This window comes from Colletotrichum fructicola (genome assembly GCF_000319635.2).
Source record: "Colletotrichum fructicola Nara gc5 chromosome Unknown KSG_Nara_v1_contig03, whole genome shotgun sequence".
Taxonomy (NCBI): Eukaryota; Fungi; Ascomycota; class Sordariomycetes; order Glomerellales; family Glomerellaceae; genus Colletotrichum; species Colletotrichum fructicola.
The window spans coordinates 6,614,451-6,630,809 of NW_027094053.1; the positions used below are offsets into that span (position 1 = coordinate 6,614,451).

Here is a 16,359-nt window from a genome sequence, read left to right on the forward strand (position 1 = left end):
TATATGGTCTTAGATGCACCAATTTTGTAGAATCAGACAACCTCCAACCTTCAAAGGTATAAGAAACTCTTCACGCGAACTGAAATTGGTTTCCAAGCACGAAGTGCAGGGACCTTTAAACACCCGTGAGTCAGACTTGAGTGCTCTAAATCCATCGGTAAGTTAGGAAAATGTAGTCTTGTTGATTCTCTTCCTTTAAATTGGTTCAGGTCTAGAAAGCTTTATCAACCGAATCCCATAGTTTGTATCATTCAAGAGCATTGATTAACACCGCATGTGAAAAAATTTCGGATAGTCAAAGGCTGGATCGGGCATGACAGCGTCGCGTGCGCTAAAGGAAAAATAAGAGTATCAAAGTCTTAAAAGCGAAGTAATCAGACGTGGTTGGCTAGTTAGCATCCTAGGATGTTAAACTTCGTCACGCTCTCCAATGGCCCAGTTAGAAAGATGGACTCCCCAGAACTGAAGGAAACCATTGATAGCATATATAGAAACAAAGCACAGATCGTCGCTCAATACACGTTCAGGTTGTTTTCGGGTTCGGTAATGGAATGATGTAGGACTACTATCATTTTGAGTCCTTAACAGGTATTTTGAGGAAGTTTCGAGCCCACCCAGTAGGGGTTGAGTCCTCATCTATAAGCACTTTTCAGCTACTTCCATTACATCATACAAACGACATATCATTGCCCTCTTCTACTGTGATTTCCACTGGCCCCATACAGCTTCTACTAGCATTTTCAAGTGCACTCCCTCATTCTTAGCACATTGGGGACTGGACATGACCGCTTTCCACACGTCACCTCCATAATCTTCGTGTGTGGCTGGTCATAAAAGCCAATCCGTGCTTGACCGATGGTGAGCCCTGCGGCTAAATGTTTGGTGAAAGACATAATCACTGAGTTGGAAGTACTTAGGTAGACACCAAATTAAACGAAAACGTGTGAACTATGAACTATAACAATCGAACTTGTCAAAAATGAAAATTCTAATATCCTCATAACTCCTTCAAAATGCAACTAAGCACGCTGATAAGCTCGCCAGCGGAGGACTGGGACACTTTTGCCGCTGACCCAAACACTCCAATATCCATCGCGCCTTCCTTTATCGACGCTTCGATATCCACAGCGTCCTATAATCACATTAGCAAGACATCTTATGAACTGATTCACGTGGGAACTTACTGGGAATGCGTCTCGTACTGCATTGTCCACTAACCATAGAGCAGAGACGCTCGATGATAGACCCGAGTTGCCATCCGTCTTGGTCAGGCCCTCAATTTCGTCTCCATTCGAAACGAGCTCGAAAGAAACATCTCCTGCCTGGAGGATCTCCTCGTCGTCGTCGCCGAGATGAAGGAAATTGACGAAGCAGTCAATCTCTAGCCCAGTCCAGTCCTTTATCTCCCACAACCCTACGGTTGAGTGTGATGAGATGAGATGCAAGTCTTCTTGCACACGTTGAGCGATAGCGATGATGCTGGCAGTTTCATCGACTCGGACCCTGAGAGGAATCAAGTTGAGTGTGGGGAACGTCGGTTGCAGATTATAGGCGAGGGATCGGTTAGCGTAGTAGATACCGAACACGACCTCGTTGGTGTTCGAGGACGACGAGAGAATTTTCGACTTTTGGAGAGTCTTGGCAGCCGCGGCGAAAAAGAGGGCAGGAAGACCCACGCCGGCCTGGGAGCATGAGCCTTGTAGGTTTGCGATACCAGAAATAGCAGAGCGTTGAAGGAGCGACACTCGCTCCAACGATTTGGTCGTGTCGTCGGACTTAAATGACGTGGCGGGAATGATGCCTTCAAAGTATTCCGTCCAAAACTTCCTATTGTCGTCTTTCACCTCCTGGTGATGGTGAGCACCAAGGAACGACCTCCACAACTCTAGCTCCATGACCTCCTTGGAGTCTTGTCCTTGAATCGTGGATAGAAGGTGCTGCATGAGTGCTGGTAGGCTGAATCCATCGTAAAGTGAGTGCTGAAGTTTCAGTTGAAGCAGCCAAGATTTATCATCCTCTTGCTTTGCGGAAAGCTGTACCTGGGGCCAGCACGATTCCGTGTGAGACTCTGAAGTAGAAGCCTCTCCCTGGACGGCGATGTGTTTGTAAGGTCCATCGGCATCGGGACGGAGAACAATCTGCACGAAAGGTAGCGGCCTCTGACCTGTGGCAACGAGACATGTCCGGAGGATCGGCTCTGACTCAATGACAGCGGACCATGCCCATTGCAGTTGATCGACCGTCACAGATCCTTGAAGACGGTAGGAGAACTCTGGGTAGAAAACTCGGCCCTCGGAGTTCTGCCATGCTGACATCATGTAGACTTGCATTGGCAGAGGAGGCAGGATTGCTAGCACCTGAGACTCGGCAATACCAGCACTGGTAAGCAGGGCTTCACCATCAATTGTGCTTGGGAGTTCAAACCCAGTGGAAGGGGTGTCTGGGGATTGCTGCATCTCAGTGGAGGTGCTTGACTGAGCCTGCTGAGCCATAGAATGAATTGAGGTCGATGTCAACAGGGCCTTGACGCCAAGGTTCAATCCTTCCTTGCGAAGCAGCGCAGAGACCTTGATGGCGCTGATCGAATCTAGGCCTAGGTTGTAGAGTGTATGACTCTTGCTGATTGAGCTCTCTTCGACCCCTGCAGCTTGTGAGAGCACCCGGCGCAGGAGCTTCTCTGTAGCCGTCCACTCTGTGGCTTCGTCCGATTTGGTGATTTTCGTAGAAGAATCAGCGGGCGCCTTCCTCGCCTGGAATGAGGGAAGCTGGCATATGGAAACATTGTCGGCCTCAAAGCGAAGTAGGTTCTCCTCGGGGTTGCTGATGATGTACTGCAGCGCCCTGTCGAGATGATGGAGTAATTGGTTGGTCATCTTCTCGGACACATACGCATTTTGCCCGGCAATGCGCCAGATGAGATTCTTTGACGTAGTTTCCAGCTCCGCGCAGACGGCAAACTCGGTCGCAGAGGAGCCTTGGACTGATTTCATCAGAGGGTTTTCAGGTCCAGACTCGGGGTTCTTCTGCAGAATGAAAAGCGTATTGAAGAGTCGCCCTCCAGCGATGGCCTGTGCCTTTCTCAGGGGGTAATTCTGGAACTCGACGATGTCGCCCATGGTTTCTTGAAGGTAGCGAAGGAAGTTGGTGGCAGAGCCGTGAAGAACGCAGCGTACAGCCACAGTGTTCATCGTCGGGAACATGAGGGCTTGGGCTTGTTCCGAGTCGCGCCCTGCGAGGACGACACCGAAGCTAACTTCGAGAGTCTGGAGAAGTGTCGCAAGAGTTGATGCCCAGCAAGCCTGGCCGAGAACTTGCAGGCTGACCGCGTGCCGTTTGCAGAAGTCTGTCACGCGGTCAAGTCCAGCACTCGAGACAGCCTCCGTCCGGTAGGTGTGGTCACCCGGTGATGTAGCCGAGAGCTGCCTTTCAGAAAGCAGTGATGGCCGTGTGTTGGCGAGGTACTGCGACCAGAACTTTCTGGATTGATCTGTCGGCGTCTGGACCAAGCTTTGAAGGAATTGCTCAGTCTGCGGTCGATCGGAAAGCTGGCCTTGGTATGCTGCAGCAACGTCTTGATGAAGCAAAGCCAGAGACCATCCATCATAAAGGGCATGCGAAATCGACAAGACGACAAGAGACTTGTTATCTCCTGGAATGACAGACAGCTGCAGAAGATTCGAATGCCCTTGAGCTTCGCGAGCATTACGCTTATGCTTATCGACAATGCTCTGCACTTCAGTCACATCACCTGTCTGAAGCTTGTTGACCAACAGATAACTGGGCTTCGAGATTACTTGGGCAAAAGTTTGCTCAACAGAAGGGTCCTCGATCTGCACAAACACAGTTCGCAGGATAGGCGATCTCTGAACGACCTGTTGCCAAGCTTGCTCGAACTTATCGACATCAGCGCCGCTGGCCAACTCTAGGACGTCGTGATTGAAGTACTGCTCGAAGTCCGATTGCAACATGTCGGCAATCATGGACTCTTGCAATGGTGTGGGAGGCAAGACGGCCTCAACTTGTTGCATTTCGAAATTAGTGGACTCCACGGCCTTCCACAGCTTTGCCTTAAGGTCTTCGTAGTTTGATTGCTGATTTGAGTCTTCCGAGACAGGCTTGTTACGATTGATAATAGAAGACATGACGGCGATGGTTTGCGACTTCATGAGTTGAGACAATGTGAGATTGTGACCGGAGTGCTTGAGCCTTGCAGATAGTTTCACAAGGTCGATGCTGTCCAAGCCCAGTTCCAGAAGGGCCATGTTCTCTGTGATACTTTCCTCAGAAGCACCCGAGAGAGCAGCAATCTCTTTCCTCAGCACCAAAGCGGCGGGTGTCCACTCAAAGTCTGAGATGTTCAGGTTAAGCTCGTGGTCCTTGAAGTCGCCGTCAATGGACTCGGGTCGTGAAGTCAACGGGGTGCGGGGCGATGCGGCAGTCGAAGCATCACGAGAGACATTGGCACTGACAGGCAGAGAGTAGGTTGCGCGAGAGGTGACATCCACCATCGCCTCATCAATCTCCTCAAAGAGAGAGTTCATCATAGCCTCGTCAGCAACATCTCCGTGTGCCACAATCTGGACTCGGAGTTGACCATCGGGGGTTGACGACGCTTCAAAGGCGAGGGGATAGTCAGAGACGCTGTAGTCGTCCATAATGGACCACATGCCCGAGGGCTCTGCCGAACGAGCTTGTTCAACTTGGAAAACGAAGAGATTTTCAAAGATGGGCCGACCTCTGGACTTGCCGCACCACTTTTGAATGTTCCGCAGCGGCACGTGCTGGAACTGTAAGACTGCCGTGCTAAACTCATGACACTTTTGGATCAGAGATAGCCAAGTGTCCCCCTCCTTGAGGCCAGCGTAGAAGAGCAGAGTGTTAAACAAAGGACCGATGGTGTTTTCAATTTGGTCCATGTCAACAGACCGGCCAGATACAATTACGCCGGTCGCGGCATTGATGGGGAAATGCTTTTTGAAAACAGATGTCCACAGGGCAAGAACAACTGACTGAAGTGTGACATTCAGCGATCTGCGTAACGTCTCCAGGTTGCGGGCCGAGTAAGTCTTCGTCCTTGTGATTATGCTTGAAGGATCACCACTCTGCAGTCTCGGAATAGTGTCAAAGAGGCAGTTGCTGAGGTGTTCGGTCCAGAATTGGCGGCTGGAATCGTAATTCGCGAGCGGTCCGTGTACAAGGGTATCCAAAAACGAGGGGGCTGGTTGGTGTTCTTTCTGCGAATACTCATCGGAAACCCAACGGAGCATTGTCTCAAATGTCACGCCGTCGTACAGTGCGTGGAAGATGTGAACAACTAAAATTATCTCCTCGCCCACTCGAGCTACGATCAGTTCCAGAGGATCGGAAACACATCGACTGTTCTTGTGGATGAGTGCTGGCATTGCGCTTGCCAGTTGTGTCTCGACTTCAGCAGGCTCAAGGGCTCTCAGGTCTCTCCAAGAAAGCTCAGAAGACTTGAGGGCAACCTGTGCAAAGCCGGCAGGCGTTTGGATGAAACTGGTTCTGAGGATTGCATGGGATTTTACAAGCTGCTCGCACGCAACCCTCAACCTTTCAATGGAAATTTCGGATGAAAGCTTCAGCCGGAAAGCAGTGAAGTAGGCGCCCTCGTCTTGATCGGACATGAATCTCGAGAGCATGCCCTCTTGCAGCGGTGTGCACGGCGCAACGTACTCAATGTCCCCATCACTTGGGAGAGAAAGCTCTTGCACGGCTAGAGATCTGTATCGGTGGCCAAATGCCTGGATGAGCTGGCGTGCCTCGTGAACTCCGCTGCCCTCACTTGCTGAATTGGTCTGCTGAAGGACTTCAGCGAGATCGCCGAGAGTGGGATTTCTCAAAATGACCCTGGGCGCCGCGCCTGACAAACCATTCTTACGCATCAGTCTGGAGAGTCGGAGAGCTGAAATTGAGTCAACCCCAAGATCGAAGATGTTACTTGACAGCGAGACTGGAGTGTCGTCGCCGAGAAACTCCTGTACTGTTGACACGATTTGCCGCTGCACCTCATTGGTTGGCTCTGAAGTTGTCCTCGAGGATGGTGACAACTGAACCAACGTCTCTGGAGTCAAATTTCTGAAAAGCTGATTAAGCTGCTTGATTTCTGCTTTGTTGTTCGGAGAAAGGGGAATGCGGGGAACTTGGAAGATGTACGAAGGAACCATGTAGCCGGGAAGTGTGTCTCTGCAGGCCTTCTGAACAGACCGAACAAGAGCGGCCGTCGTGGGTTCGTTGAGCACTTGCAGCTCCGCCTTGGAATTAGCTGTTGACTTATGGCTGACGAAGGACACCAACATGTCTTTGTCCAGACTGCCGTGCTTGGTGACCAGAGTGGCAACGTCGCTGACTTCGCTAACTCGGGTGCGGATGGAGTGGTTGATTTCGCCGATTTCCAAACGTTGCCCGCGCAGCTTGACCTGGTCGTCAGCACGACCCAGGAAGTCGAAGCATCCATCATGAAGTAATCTAACGAGATCACCGGTGCGGTACACGCGCTCGTTGAAGCCTTTCAGGACTGGGAAACGTTCCTGGGTCAGCTCTGGGCGGTTCAGGTATCCCTTACCGACGAGCTTTCCAGAAACGCAAAGCTCGCCGACAGCACCCTTCATGACTGGAATGTCAGTTCCAGGTTTGAGAACATATGAACCAACATTGTCAAACTGCTTTCCAATGTTGGAAGCGCGACCGTTGTGGGGGACTCTTTGGTACATGGTGACGCCAATTGTGGCCTCAGTTGGGCCGTAAGCGTTGTAGATCACGCCAACAGGTCCCCATACGTCGAGAATCTCCTGCTTTAGAGCCTCTCCACCGGTGATAAAAACACCCCTAGATAGGCTCGGCACTTCCGCCGGGTCAAGCAGGCGAGCCAAACTTGGCGTCAGATCAATGTGGGTGATTGCCAGGTTTCGGATTGTACCGGCAAGGTCATCGAGAATGAGATCTCGCGGGGCTCCAACTAGAGTCATACCAACAGACCAACTCCAATATTGCTCAAGGACTGACACGTCAAAGTGGAAAGAAGCAAATTGAAGCCACTTGGAGGTCTCATCCCAATGACCCTCAAACAGCCTCTGAAATGCTTTCATGGCCTGAACAGCATTCTCGTGCGTGATTTCGCACCCCTTTGGCGTTCCAGTGGTACCAGAAGTATATAAACAATAGGAGTTGTCCTGAATGCTGAGGGAATCCGGACTGGAGAACTCCTTAGAGGCAGTATCGAGCACTGAATCCTCGATGTGGTGAATTGGCTGATCAACAACAAAATCGATATCATTGTTGGTGAGCAGCGCAAGAGCCCCGGAATCCTTGAGTATGAACTCTTTTCTCGCCTTTGGCGCGGATGGATCTAGTGCTAGGAAAGCGCAGCCAGATTTGAGAATGCCGAGAATGGAGAAGCAAGCCTCGGGGCACTTGTCAAAATGGATCGCGATCGTATGCCCAACTTTGGAGTGCTGTGATAGAAGGTTGGCGACTTGATTGCCCTTCTCGTTGAGTTCTTTGAAGGTCCACTGCTTAGAAATCGGGGTTTCGCCGTGGAACCCGGTAAGAAACTCCAAAGCGACCTTGTCTGGATGCGTGCGTGCCTTGCTCTCGACGAATTGGTGCAAGAACTGCTCTTCAGACGGAATATCCGGCTCCTGAGGTGGTAAAATGGAGAACACTGAGGGATTATGAGCCCACACGTCGTCCTCAGTTCCAGTAGGATTCTGAGCAAGATGCTGTAAGATGGCATCGAACTGGTCTACCAAGTGACGTGCCTGGACTGCTGGAAGGACGTCGGTGCGATGAGTAACGCGAAGTTGGATCTCGCCACCGGCCAAAGGCTCAATTTCAAGGGACAGAGGGTAGTCGAGGTTGCCCTCGTCGCTGATTGTCCTCCAAGGGAAATCCAATGCACCATCTTCAGGCATCCGCTGATATACAAGAAGAGTGTCAAAGACTTGGGCATTGGGGTAGCCAAGCCAGCGCTGTATCTGGGCGAGGGGTGTGTTCTGATGCTTCAATAGCTCGTTGTGATACCCCAGCATCTGCTGCAAAAGCTCAGAGTTGGAGGATTTATTGTGCGCAATGACAGGAACGGTGTTTATGCAGGGGAACACAACACCCTCTGTCTCATCGTCGATGCGGCCAGACAAGACCGCTCCGAAGACGACATCCTCCTCGCCGAGATAAGCAGAAAGAACACGAGTCCATGCTGCTTCTAGTATGATTTGAATTGACACATCAGCTTGCCTTGCCTTTTCGGTGAGAATCTCGAGACTAATGCTGGCAGATTTGGAACTTGAGGTAAGTTCTGGAGATGGCTCGGATAACGGAGTAAGGGTAGGAAATCGGTTGACTACCACCTCAGACGACTTTTGCTTCCAGAATTCTTCAGAGTCCGCCTTTGCAGAGCCTGCCATTATATTTGAGAGAGCACGGTCAATTGGCGGATGCTGGCTAGGACGACCGCCTTGGAGGAAAACAGTCAAGTCTCGCAAGATCAGCTGAAGAGAGAACGCGTCGTAAAGTGCGTGATGCATAATGATGTGCATGTTGATGCCTGAGTCGAGACACTCAAGTGCAACCGCCCACGGTGGGTTTTCCGGAGTTTGCAGGACGGCGTGAGCGATATCCAACTTCCATTTCGTGACGTTGAAAAATTCTTTCCCATTGTCATGAATCACCAACGGCAATCTCATGCAATGAGCGGAATATTGCAGCATTGCAAACGAAGCATCGCGGTGTTGTGTTGGCAAGAAACCGGTTCTCAGAATTTGGTGGTGCTCGAGGAGAGAATCCCATGCCGCACGAGCCTTATCAAGGGAAACTTCATCCTTGAGGGCGAAAGACATGTAATTCAGGTAATCTTTGCCTCCTGACTGGATGAAGTTGCCAAGCATAGCGCATTGCAAGGGCGTGCAAGGCAAAACATTCTCAATACCGTCGCCAAGGGAGGTGTTTCCGACCTCTCGCTCAAACTTGGCGAAGTCATACAGCTCAAAATCTTGCTGGGTGGACTGTCCGAGGCGGGCCGCCATTTTCGCGCAGGTAGGGAACCCAATGACGTCCAAGGCAGAAAGCTGCAGACCCTGGTCCCGCAGCATTGCGGCGAGCTGTACGGCGTTGATGCTGTCTAGACCAAGTCGGAAAATCGAAGTGTGTCTGCTGATCTTGGAGACTGAAGTTTTTGACAGTTCGGCCAAGACAGATTGTATTTGCTTCTCGGAGTCGTTCCACTCCTCGTCTTCTGAGACGCTTTGACCCTCCTCAGGTTCTTGTTCGTCCCGGTCTATGGTCTTGTCGACAACGATGCTCTCTAACAACTCCTGAATGTCTGGAGAGAGATTTTGTCGGGAAGGGACGCTGGAAGCGGGATGCTTGGCGGCATTCGTAACCAAGTGCAACAAGACACGAAGCAAGCTCGATAGGGCCTCTGTTGTCATTAGGTCGCTATTGCAGTGGAGCTTGATGGATATAGAGTCACTGCGGGGTTCTGGAGTGATTTCACAGACCAGAGGCACGTCCATGGCTCCATTATCTTCAACCAGCTCCCAGACGGACGCATCGCGTTCCGAGCGAGGCTGCTGCAAAAGAAGGAGAGAGTCAAAGAGCTGCAGTCCACTTCTGGTAACCTGATTCTGAATGGAGCGCAGAGGCGTGAATTGTCGTTCCAGAAGGCGGGGGTTGAGATTTTGGAATTTCCTGAGCATCGTGACAAATTGGGCCGACGCTGGGAGCTCAATCCGGATGGGTATGGTATTGAAGCAAGGCGCAACCAAACGATCAATGCCTTCATGACTCAATGCCCTTCCACTCATGACATTGCCAAAGCAGACGTCTGTTTCGTTGTAGACGATGCTCAAGAACACAGACCACACAGTCTGGAAAAATGATAATGTTGAAACTCCCGTAGCTTTGGAAACTGATTGGAGGTTGCTGAGAGGAATTTCGAGCAGGCCTGTGACCACTAATGGCCCCTGTCTCTCAAGCTCAGCAGACCTAACAGACAGTTGGTGTTGTGCAGGCTTGAACCCATCAAATTGTGTCTTCCAGAAGGAATCGGTTCCGTCCGGAGAACCGACGATTTCGTGAAGGACAAGAAGGTAGTCAACTGGAAGTTGCAGCGGCTTTCCATTCGCCAGTTGCTCGATTTCCGTGAGGAGAACGTCGATTGCCACGCCATCGTAGAGTGCATGATGACAGACGAATGAGAGGTGGCTCTTGCTCTTAGACGTGATTACCGCGAGAGAAACAGGGGGAATCTTCGAGTTCAGAGAGCCAGAAAGGTTCCTTGTGTGATTGTCGGCTCCGTCTCGTAAGCTCTCTGCTTCTATATTGTGCCAAGGTATCGTCCACGAGCTGAGCACAACTTGCGCGACGGCTCTTCGAGATTCTCTTGTGGTGATGAAGCAAGTGCGGAGAATAGCATGGCGTTGGCACATCTCCTCCCAGTAACCCTTCATATCTGACTCAGGGATTCTCAATTTGAAAATGAGCTGGTTGGAGTAGGACGAGCCAGCTGTTGAAGATAGCATGGCTTCTTGAAGTGGAGTGCAAGGCAACACGGCGGAGACCTCTTGTCCTTCCTTGGCAAAGTCTTCTTTGATAGCCTCAACATACTCATTGGTAAACATAGAAGCTGATGCATTCATGCTTTGAGTATCGTCTTCTGTCTGCTGAGTCGAGATTTCTTGTGCTAGACGAGCGACACTTCCGGACCGCAAGATCAAAGACACGGGAATCTTGGCCGGGAACGAACCCCGCAAAGTCCTCGCCAAGGAGATGGCTGAGATAGAGTCCAGGCCCACGGCAGCAAACGGCTGCCAGCGCGTGATGTCTTCCAACGGAACGCTCAAGACTTGCGAAAGAACAAGCGCAATGGTCTTTTCCTGGTCAGACCAAGAGTTTTGGTCGTCATGCTCCTCGGTGGAGCCAGCAGCTAGGTCCAAGTGTTCACGAGAGAACTCGCGGAACGACGCTTGCATTGCAGCTCTATCGATCTTCCCACTTGACGTAAGGGGAATGGAGCTAATAGGGAAGAGATAGGTTGGAACCATATAGGCCGGCAGCCGAGAGCGCAGAAGTCCAAAAAGGGTGTGGTTGGCTTGAGCCAGTCTGTCATCAATCGACAACGACGTGTACTCAGAATTGCCGTTATCTGTAGGAACGTAGAAAACGGCAAGCTGCGTAGCGGGCGAGTTGCTGCGACTGACGATGACAGCCGCGCTGGAGGTTGCAAGACCAGAAGTGGTGAGAATGCTGCTGATTTCGCCTGTGTCGATACGTTGACCGCGCAGCTTCAGTTGATCGTCCATACGGCCCAGTACCATGAGCGAGCCGTCAGGAAGCATACGGCCCATGTCTCCAGATCGGTAAATGCGGCCTAATTGGGGGTGATTGACGAACTTCGAATCGGTGAGTTCTGGCATGCCCAAGTATCCCGCCGCCACTTGGTCACCTCCAAAACACATTTCACCCGCAAACGCTATAGGCAGGGGATCCAGACTTTCAGAGCCAAGGACTATTGTTGAGGTATTCTCAAACGAGAATCCAAGGTGGTCGATGAAGTCGCCTGGCTTCATCTTTTTGACCGTACAGATGTTGGTCGTTTCAGCTGGGCCATATCCTGGAAATTATTAGCCTCCGAATACGGTCTTGAAGAATGGGGTTCAACTCACCCTGGTACAGATGCCCCGTCCATTTCTTTGCGACGACCGTTGTCATCGGCTCGCCTGCCGTAACTAAAAACTCTACGCCCGGAACGTTGCTCGGGTCTACGAGAGACGCAACGGTGGGAGTCATGCTAAGATGCGTGCATCCAAAGAAGCGGATAGCCCGCTCCAGGTCTTCGAAAAGGGTATCATTGGTGCCAGAACACAAACAAGCGCCAACCTTCCAAATGAAGAAAATTTCAAAAACCGACACATCGAACGCCTGAGAACATGCTTGAAGTAAACGCGAAGTTGGTGCGTGTGGATAGATGCGGGAGAGGACGTCAAGATTACCCGCAATGTTTAGCTGCGTGACGACAACACCTTTTGGCTTGCCTGTTGTCCCGGAAGTATAGATGACATAGGCTGGCCGCGATGGATTGGGTGGAATGCAGAGGTTGTCGGAGGAGATGATCGACATATCGGTTCTGCGGACGTCGATAAAGTGGCAGTTCGTAACCTCCGTCAGAGCGGCCGAGACTCCGCTGTCAGCGATACATAGAGTTACATCTGCCTGCGTCAAGATGCCTCTTACTCTCTCGGCGGGTGAACTTGGTAAGAGAGGGAGATATGCACATCCAGCCTTCAAAATTCCCAGCATTGCGGCATAAAGCGGAATCGACTTCTCCATAACGAGGCCGACGATGTCGCCCTCCTTGGCTCCGTAATCTTGCAAGCAGCGAGCGATCTTATTCGCCGAAGCGTTCAACTCGCTGTAAGACACGGTCTCGACCGCGTCATCCTCTAGCAACGTTGCGAAGCGAACTGCAATTGCATCCGGTGTGAGGTCTGCTGCTCGCTCGAAAATGGAAGCCAGATCAGGCACATCATTCAAAATTGACGGGACGTCATTGAATATTGATCTCAGGTCTGGGGAGAAGTTGTTGATGATTGTGTTGATGTGAGACTTTGGATTTCGAAGAAGGTGAAGTACCACAGACTCAAGCTGGTCCACCAGCAGACTGGCGTGCTCTATCGAAATTGCGTTGGTATTGTGAGTGATACGGCAGCTCGGACCGTTGGCAGTTGGCTCAACCTCGACGAGTAGACCAGTTTCCAGGAAATCCTGGTGGGCGATCTCCCGTACTTGGCCAGAGGTGCGCTTCTGACTGTACAGAGATTCCTGGTAAACGAAGAGAACATCATAGATCGAGTCACCAGGGCTCAGGCCAGTCAACTTCTTGATCTCGTTCAGTGGAAGGATGCCATGCTGCAAAGCCTGGCGGTTGGTGGCATGGATCGCTCGAATGAGATCGGCAATCGAAACAAGCCCCCTCAAATCAACTCGCAATGGGGTCGACGAGATGCAAGGTCCCATTATACGCTCAACACTGGTGACTGGAATCGTTCTACCCGAAGACACGGAGCCAATGACCACGTCAGGTTGACCCTGTAGTCCAGCCCAGAGCCATGACAGAGCTGCTTGGAAGAAGACCTGCGGATGGCATTGTAGTTGTTTCGCCCCTTCATCCAAGTCAACTTGTGAAATATCCAGAGTTCGTCTCGTCGTCAGAACCTCAAGCGTTTCAGGAAGACGGCCCATAAGGCGTGGCAAGCCATGTCTTTGCCAGCCAAGCAGGTTTTCCGCCCAGAAACTGCGTGCATCGTCAAGCTGCCGAGTCGTGGTGGGATCACTGAAGAAGTTGGCCACATCTTGAAATTGTGGGTGCGGCTTAATCGATTCGCCCCGGGCTAGAGCCGAGAGATCTTCAAGAAGCATGTCGGCGGACCACCCATCGTAGAGTGCATGGTGGATCTGCAACAAGATGGAACCACCATCGTCGGAATCCGATTTGCAGACCTGAACTCTCAGCGGACGGAGAAAGTCCCCGTCTAATGAGATGGAGAAATTCCGATTGAGCTGCTCGACATGTCTGACGGAAGACTCCGATAGCCGATGGAAAACGACTTGCGCAAAGCCTCTGCCAAGAGTGATGAATCCAGAGCGAAAGATGCTGTTGACTGACGCAACATCACGAATCCACTTTTCCGCATCATGAGTGGTGGATCCAGTCGGGATTTCGAGCTCGATCCAGTTGCAGTAGGCTTGAGAGTTGACCGCCGTTTCCGCAAGCATTGCATTCTGCAGTGGTGTGCACCAATGAACAGCTTCAATATCGCTCTGTATTGAGTCAAGATCCCCGTGCTGTTCTAAGACCTGATTGATAGGAATTTCCGAATACTTTGCAGATGTATCTCCCGTCGAGTCTGATGATGATGCCAGCCGAGAACATAGTGAGGACACATCCCTAGATTCGAGGACATCCGTTGCAGACACATTGAACCCTTTCTCCCTCAGCACCGAAGCCAGTCTAATGGTCATGAGAGAGTCGACACCTGAAGAGCCCAGTTGTGTTGATGGCGAGACCTCAAAGCCGAGTAGGTCCGAAATGGCTGTTGCAACTTCTCGCAGCAACGGATCGGTCATGTCCGAAGAGATCGTGGGTGGTGATATCTTGGCGGTCTCATAATCACTCTTGAGCAACTTCCGATCAACCTTGCCTGAAGGTAACCTTGGGAAACTGGTCATGAGAACAACGTCTCCAGGAACCATGAAGGATGGAAGCCACTTGGCGCAAGTAGCGAGGATGTCTTCTACACGGTCGTTGGAATTTGCATCATCATCCATGGCGCAGAATACGACCAGGATACCAGCCAATACCATTGCGACGGCACTATGGCATCCACTTGCGCGCATGGCAGCTTGTTCCACTTCACCGAGCTCAATGCGCTGCCCGCGAAGCTTCACCTGGCCATCAGATATACGTCCAAGACACTCCATCGTTCCGTCTGGGTTCATCTTTGCCTTGTCTCCTGTGCGGTAGACACGGCCAAAGGGGGTATCAAAAAATGCAGCAGATGTTTGTTCAGGTCTGTTGAGATAGCCATTTGCAAGCTGGTGGCCGCCGACAACAAGCTCACCAGTCTCGCCGAGCGGCAAGATCTTGAATTCGTAAGGAGTACCTTCATCAGGAATGGCAGCAACAAAGCATGAAACAGATTCGAGAGGGAAACCAATATTCGAGGCAGGGCAAGTTGTGGGATATTCCGGTCGGAGCGTGCTGCACGGTGTTAGTCTTGGCCTACATATTGCGGATCGGCGACTTACCAATGAATGGCCGCTTCTGTCGGGCCGTACATGCCCCATAGTATGCTTTCAGCCTCCTCACTACCACCAAACTCATTGACAACAGCTTCAGTCAACATCTCGCCGATCGTCAACAGCAATCTCAAGCCAGGCGCGTTTCGCCGCAGTCGCAACAGACTGCCGGCAACAGTAGGAGTCAGTTCGCAGGCATCAACTCGCAGAGTTCTTATAACGTCGGGCAGGTCGTTGAGCATGCGGCCGCGGTCGCAAGTGACTAGGGTGCACCCACGGAAGAGCGGGAAGAAGATTTCGAAAACGGAAACATCGAAAGTCGGTGATGCGAACTGGAGAAAGCGACTGAAGCTCGGTATGTGTTTGTTATGGGCCAAAAGACTCTGTGTCGCTGCTTCGTGAGAGACACCGACACCCTTGGGCGTTCCAGTGGATCCAGATGTGTACATAATGTATGCAAGACGCTGAGGTGTTGTTTCTGACTCCGGTATCTTGGGGACAGGAGAATATTCGAACCCATCCTCGTCCACTATCAGAATGGTCCTCTCTTGGTCATCTTGAGGAATCTTGGATGCCAGGTCGCGGCTGACAATTACCACCTTGGCCGCAACATCCTGGAGGATGAACCTCACTCGCTCCGGAGGCGCGTCGAGATGTAACGGACAGAAAGCCCCCCCTGCCTTGAGGATGGCCAGCATCGAGATGTAGAGTTGTGGACATTGCGGAACCAAAAGAGGCACGACGAACTCCTCGTCTTTGGGCCGATTTGTTGCGACGGCAGATATGCGCGCTGCCAGCACATCTGCGGACCGATGGAGCTGAGAATGGGACCATGTTGATTCTCGTCCTTGGGCATCAAGGGAGTGTATTGCGGGTATGGAATCATCTGAAGAAAAATGCACGAGCTCGTGAAGAAGACGAGGCCCGGGGACCCTCTGCGGGTGGGGATTTAATATCGAGAGCTTGAGCTCGGGCTCAGGCTCGCTGTCGTTCATGGTGATGCTAAAGGTGGTGGTGATAACAGAAGGGCTTGAGGAAGAAAGGATGCTATTCCAGAGTTGATGAGGTGATTCAGGGAAGTCCCTTCTTGCGCGAGGGAGGGCGAGAGTGGTCCGATGGGTGCTTGCACGCGAAGCAAGCAGAGCTCTGGCATTAGTCTCCAGACATTACAAAAAGGGACTCACGTATTAGTCGGGCCCTCTTTTCAACGGAAACAGGCACAGGCACAACGGTCAATGCGCCCGGGGCCAGATGAAGACGGACCTGCAGAAGGAGGTCAAAGAGACCACGCGCCGGGGAGCAGGTCGACCAATGAGAAGGATGATGATTCACAGATCTGGTGGCTGCAACGGCGTGTTTGCTTATTTGGGGCGCTGGGCAACATGCCACGGGGGCAGGCGACGGGTTGACACGGGGTCGGCTGCGGGCTGCCGGGCCTGTAAGATTGCAGCAATTACTCAGCCGGCGGGAAGCATACAGCGATTCTGCAGCGCAATGCAGAAGGGATGCCAAAGCTTTGGTTGTCGATGATGAATTATGAGCTCG

General features: G+C 51.7%; 1 protein-coding gene across 1 annotated transcript; it reads right to left on the reverse strand.

Annotated features, from left to right (window-relative positions):
* Positions 1 to 997: 997 nt before the first annotated feature.
* NPS2 (Nonribosomal peptide synthetase 2) lies at positions 998 to 15,809 on the reverse strand (the record flags this gene model as incomplete). Its single annotated transcript, XM_032031492.1, has 4 exons — positions 998 to 1,132; positions 1,185 to 11,629; positions 11,682 to 14,776; positions 14,824 to 15,809. 4 exons carry the CDS (start codon positions 15,807 to 15,809, stop codon positions 998 to 1,000), a joined length of 14,661 nt encoding a protein of 4,886 aa, XP_031889147.1.
* Between the last annotated feature and the right edge of the window lie 550 nt (positions 15,810 to 16,359).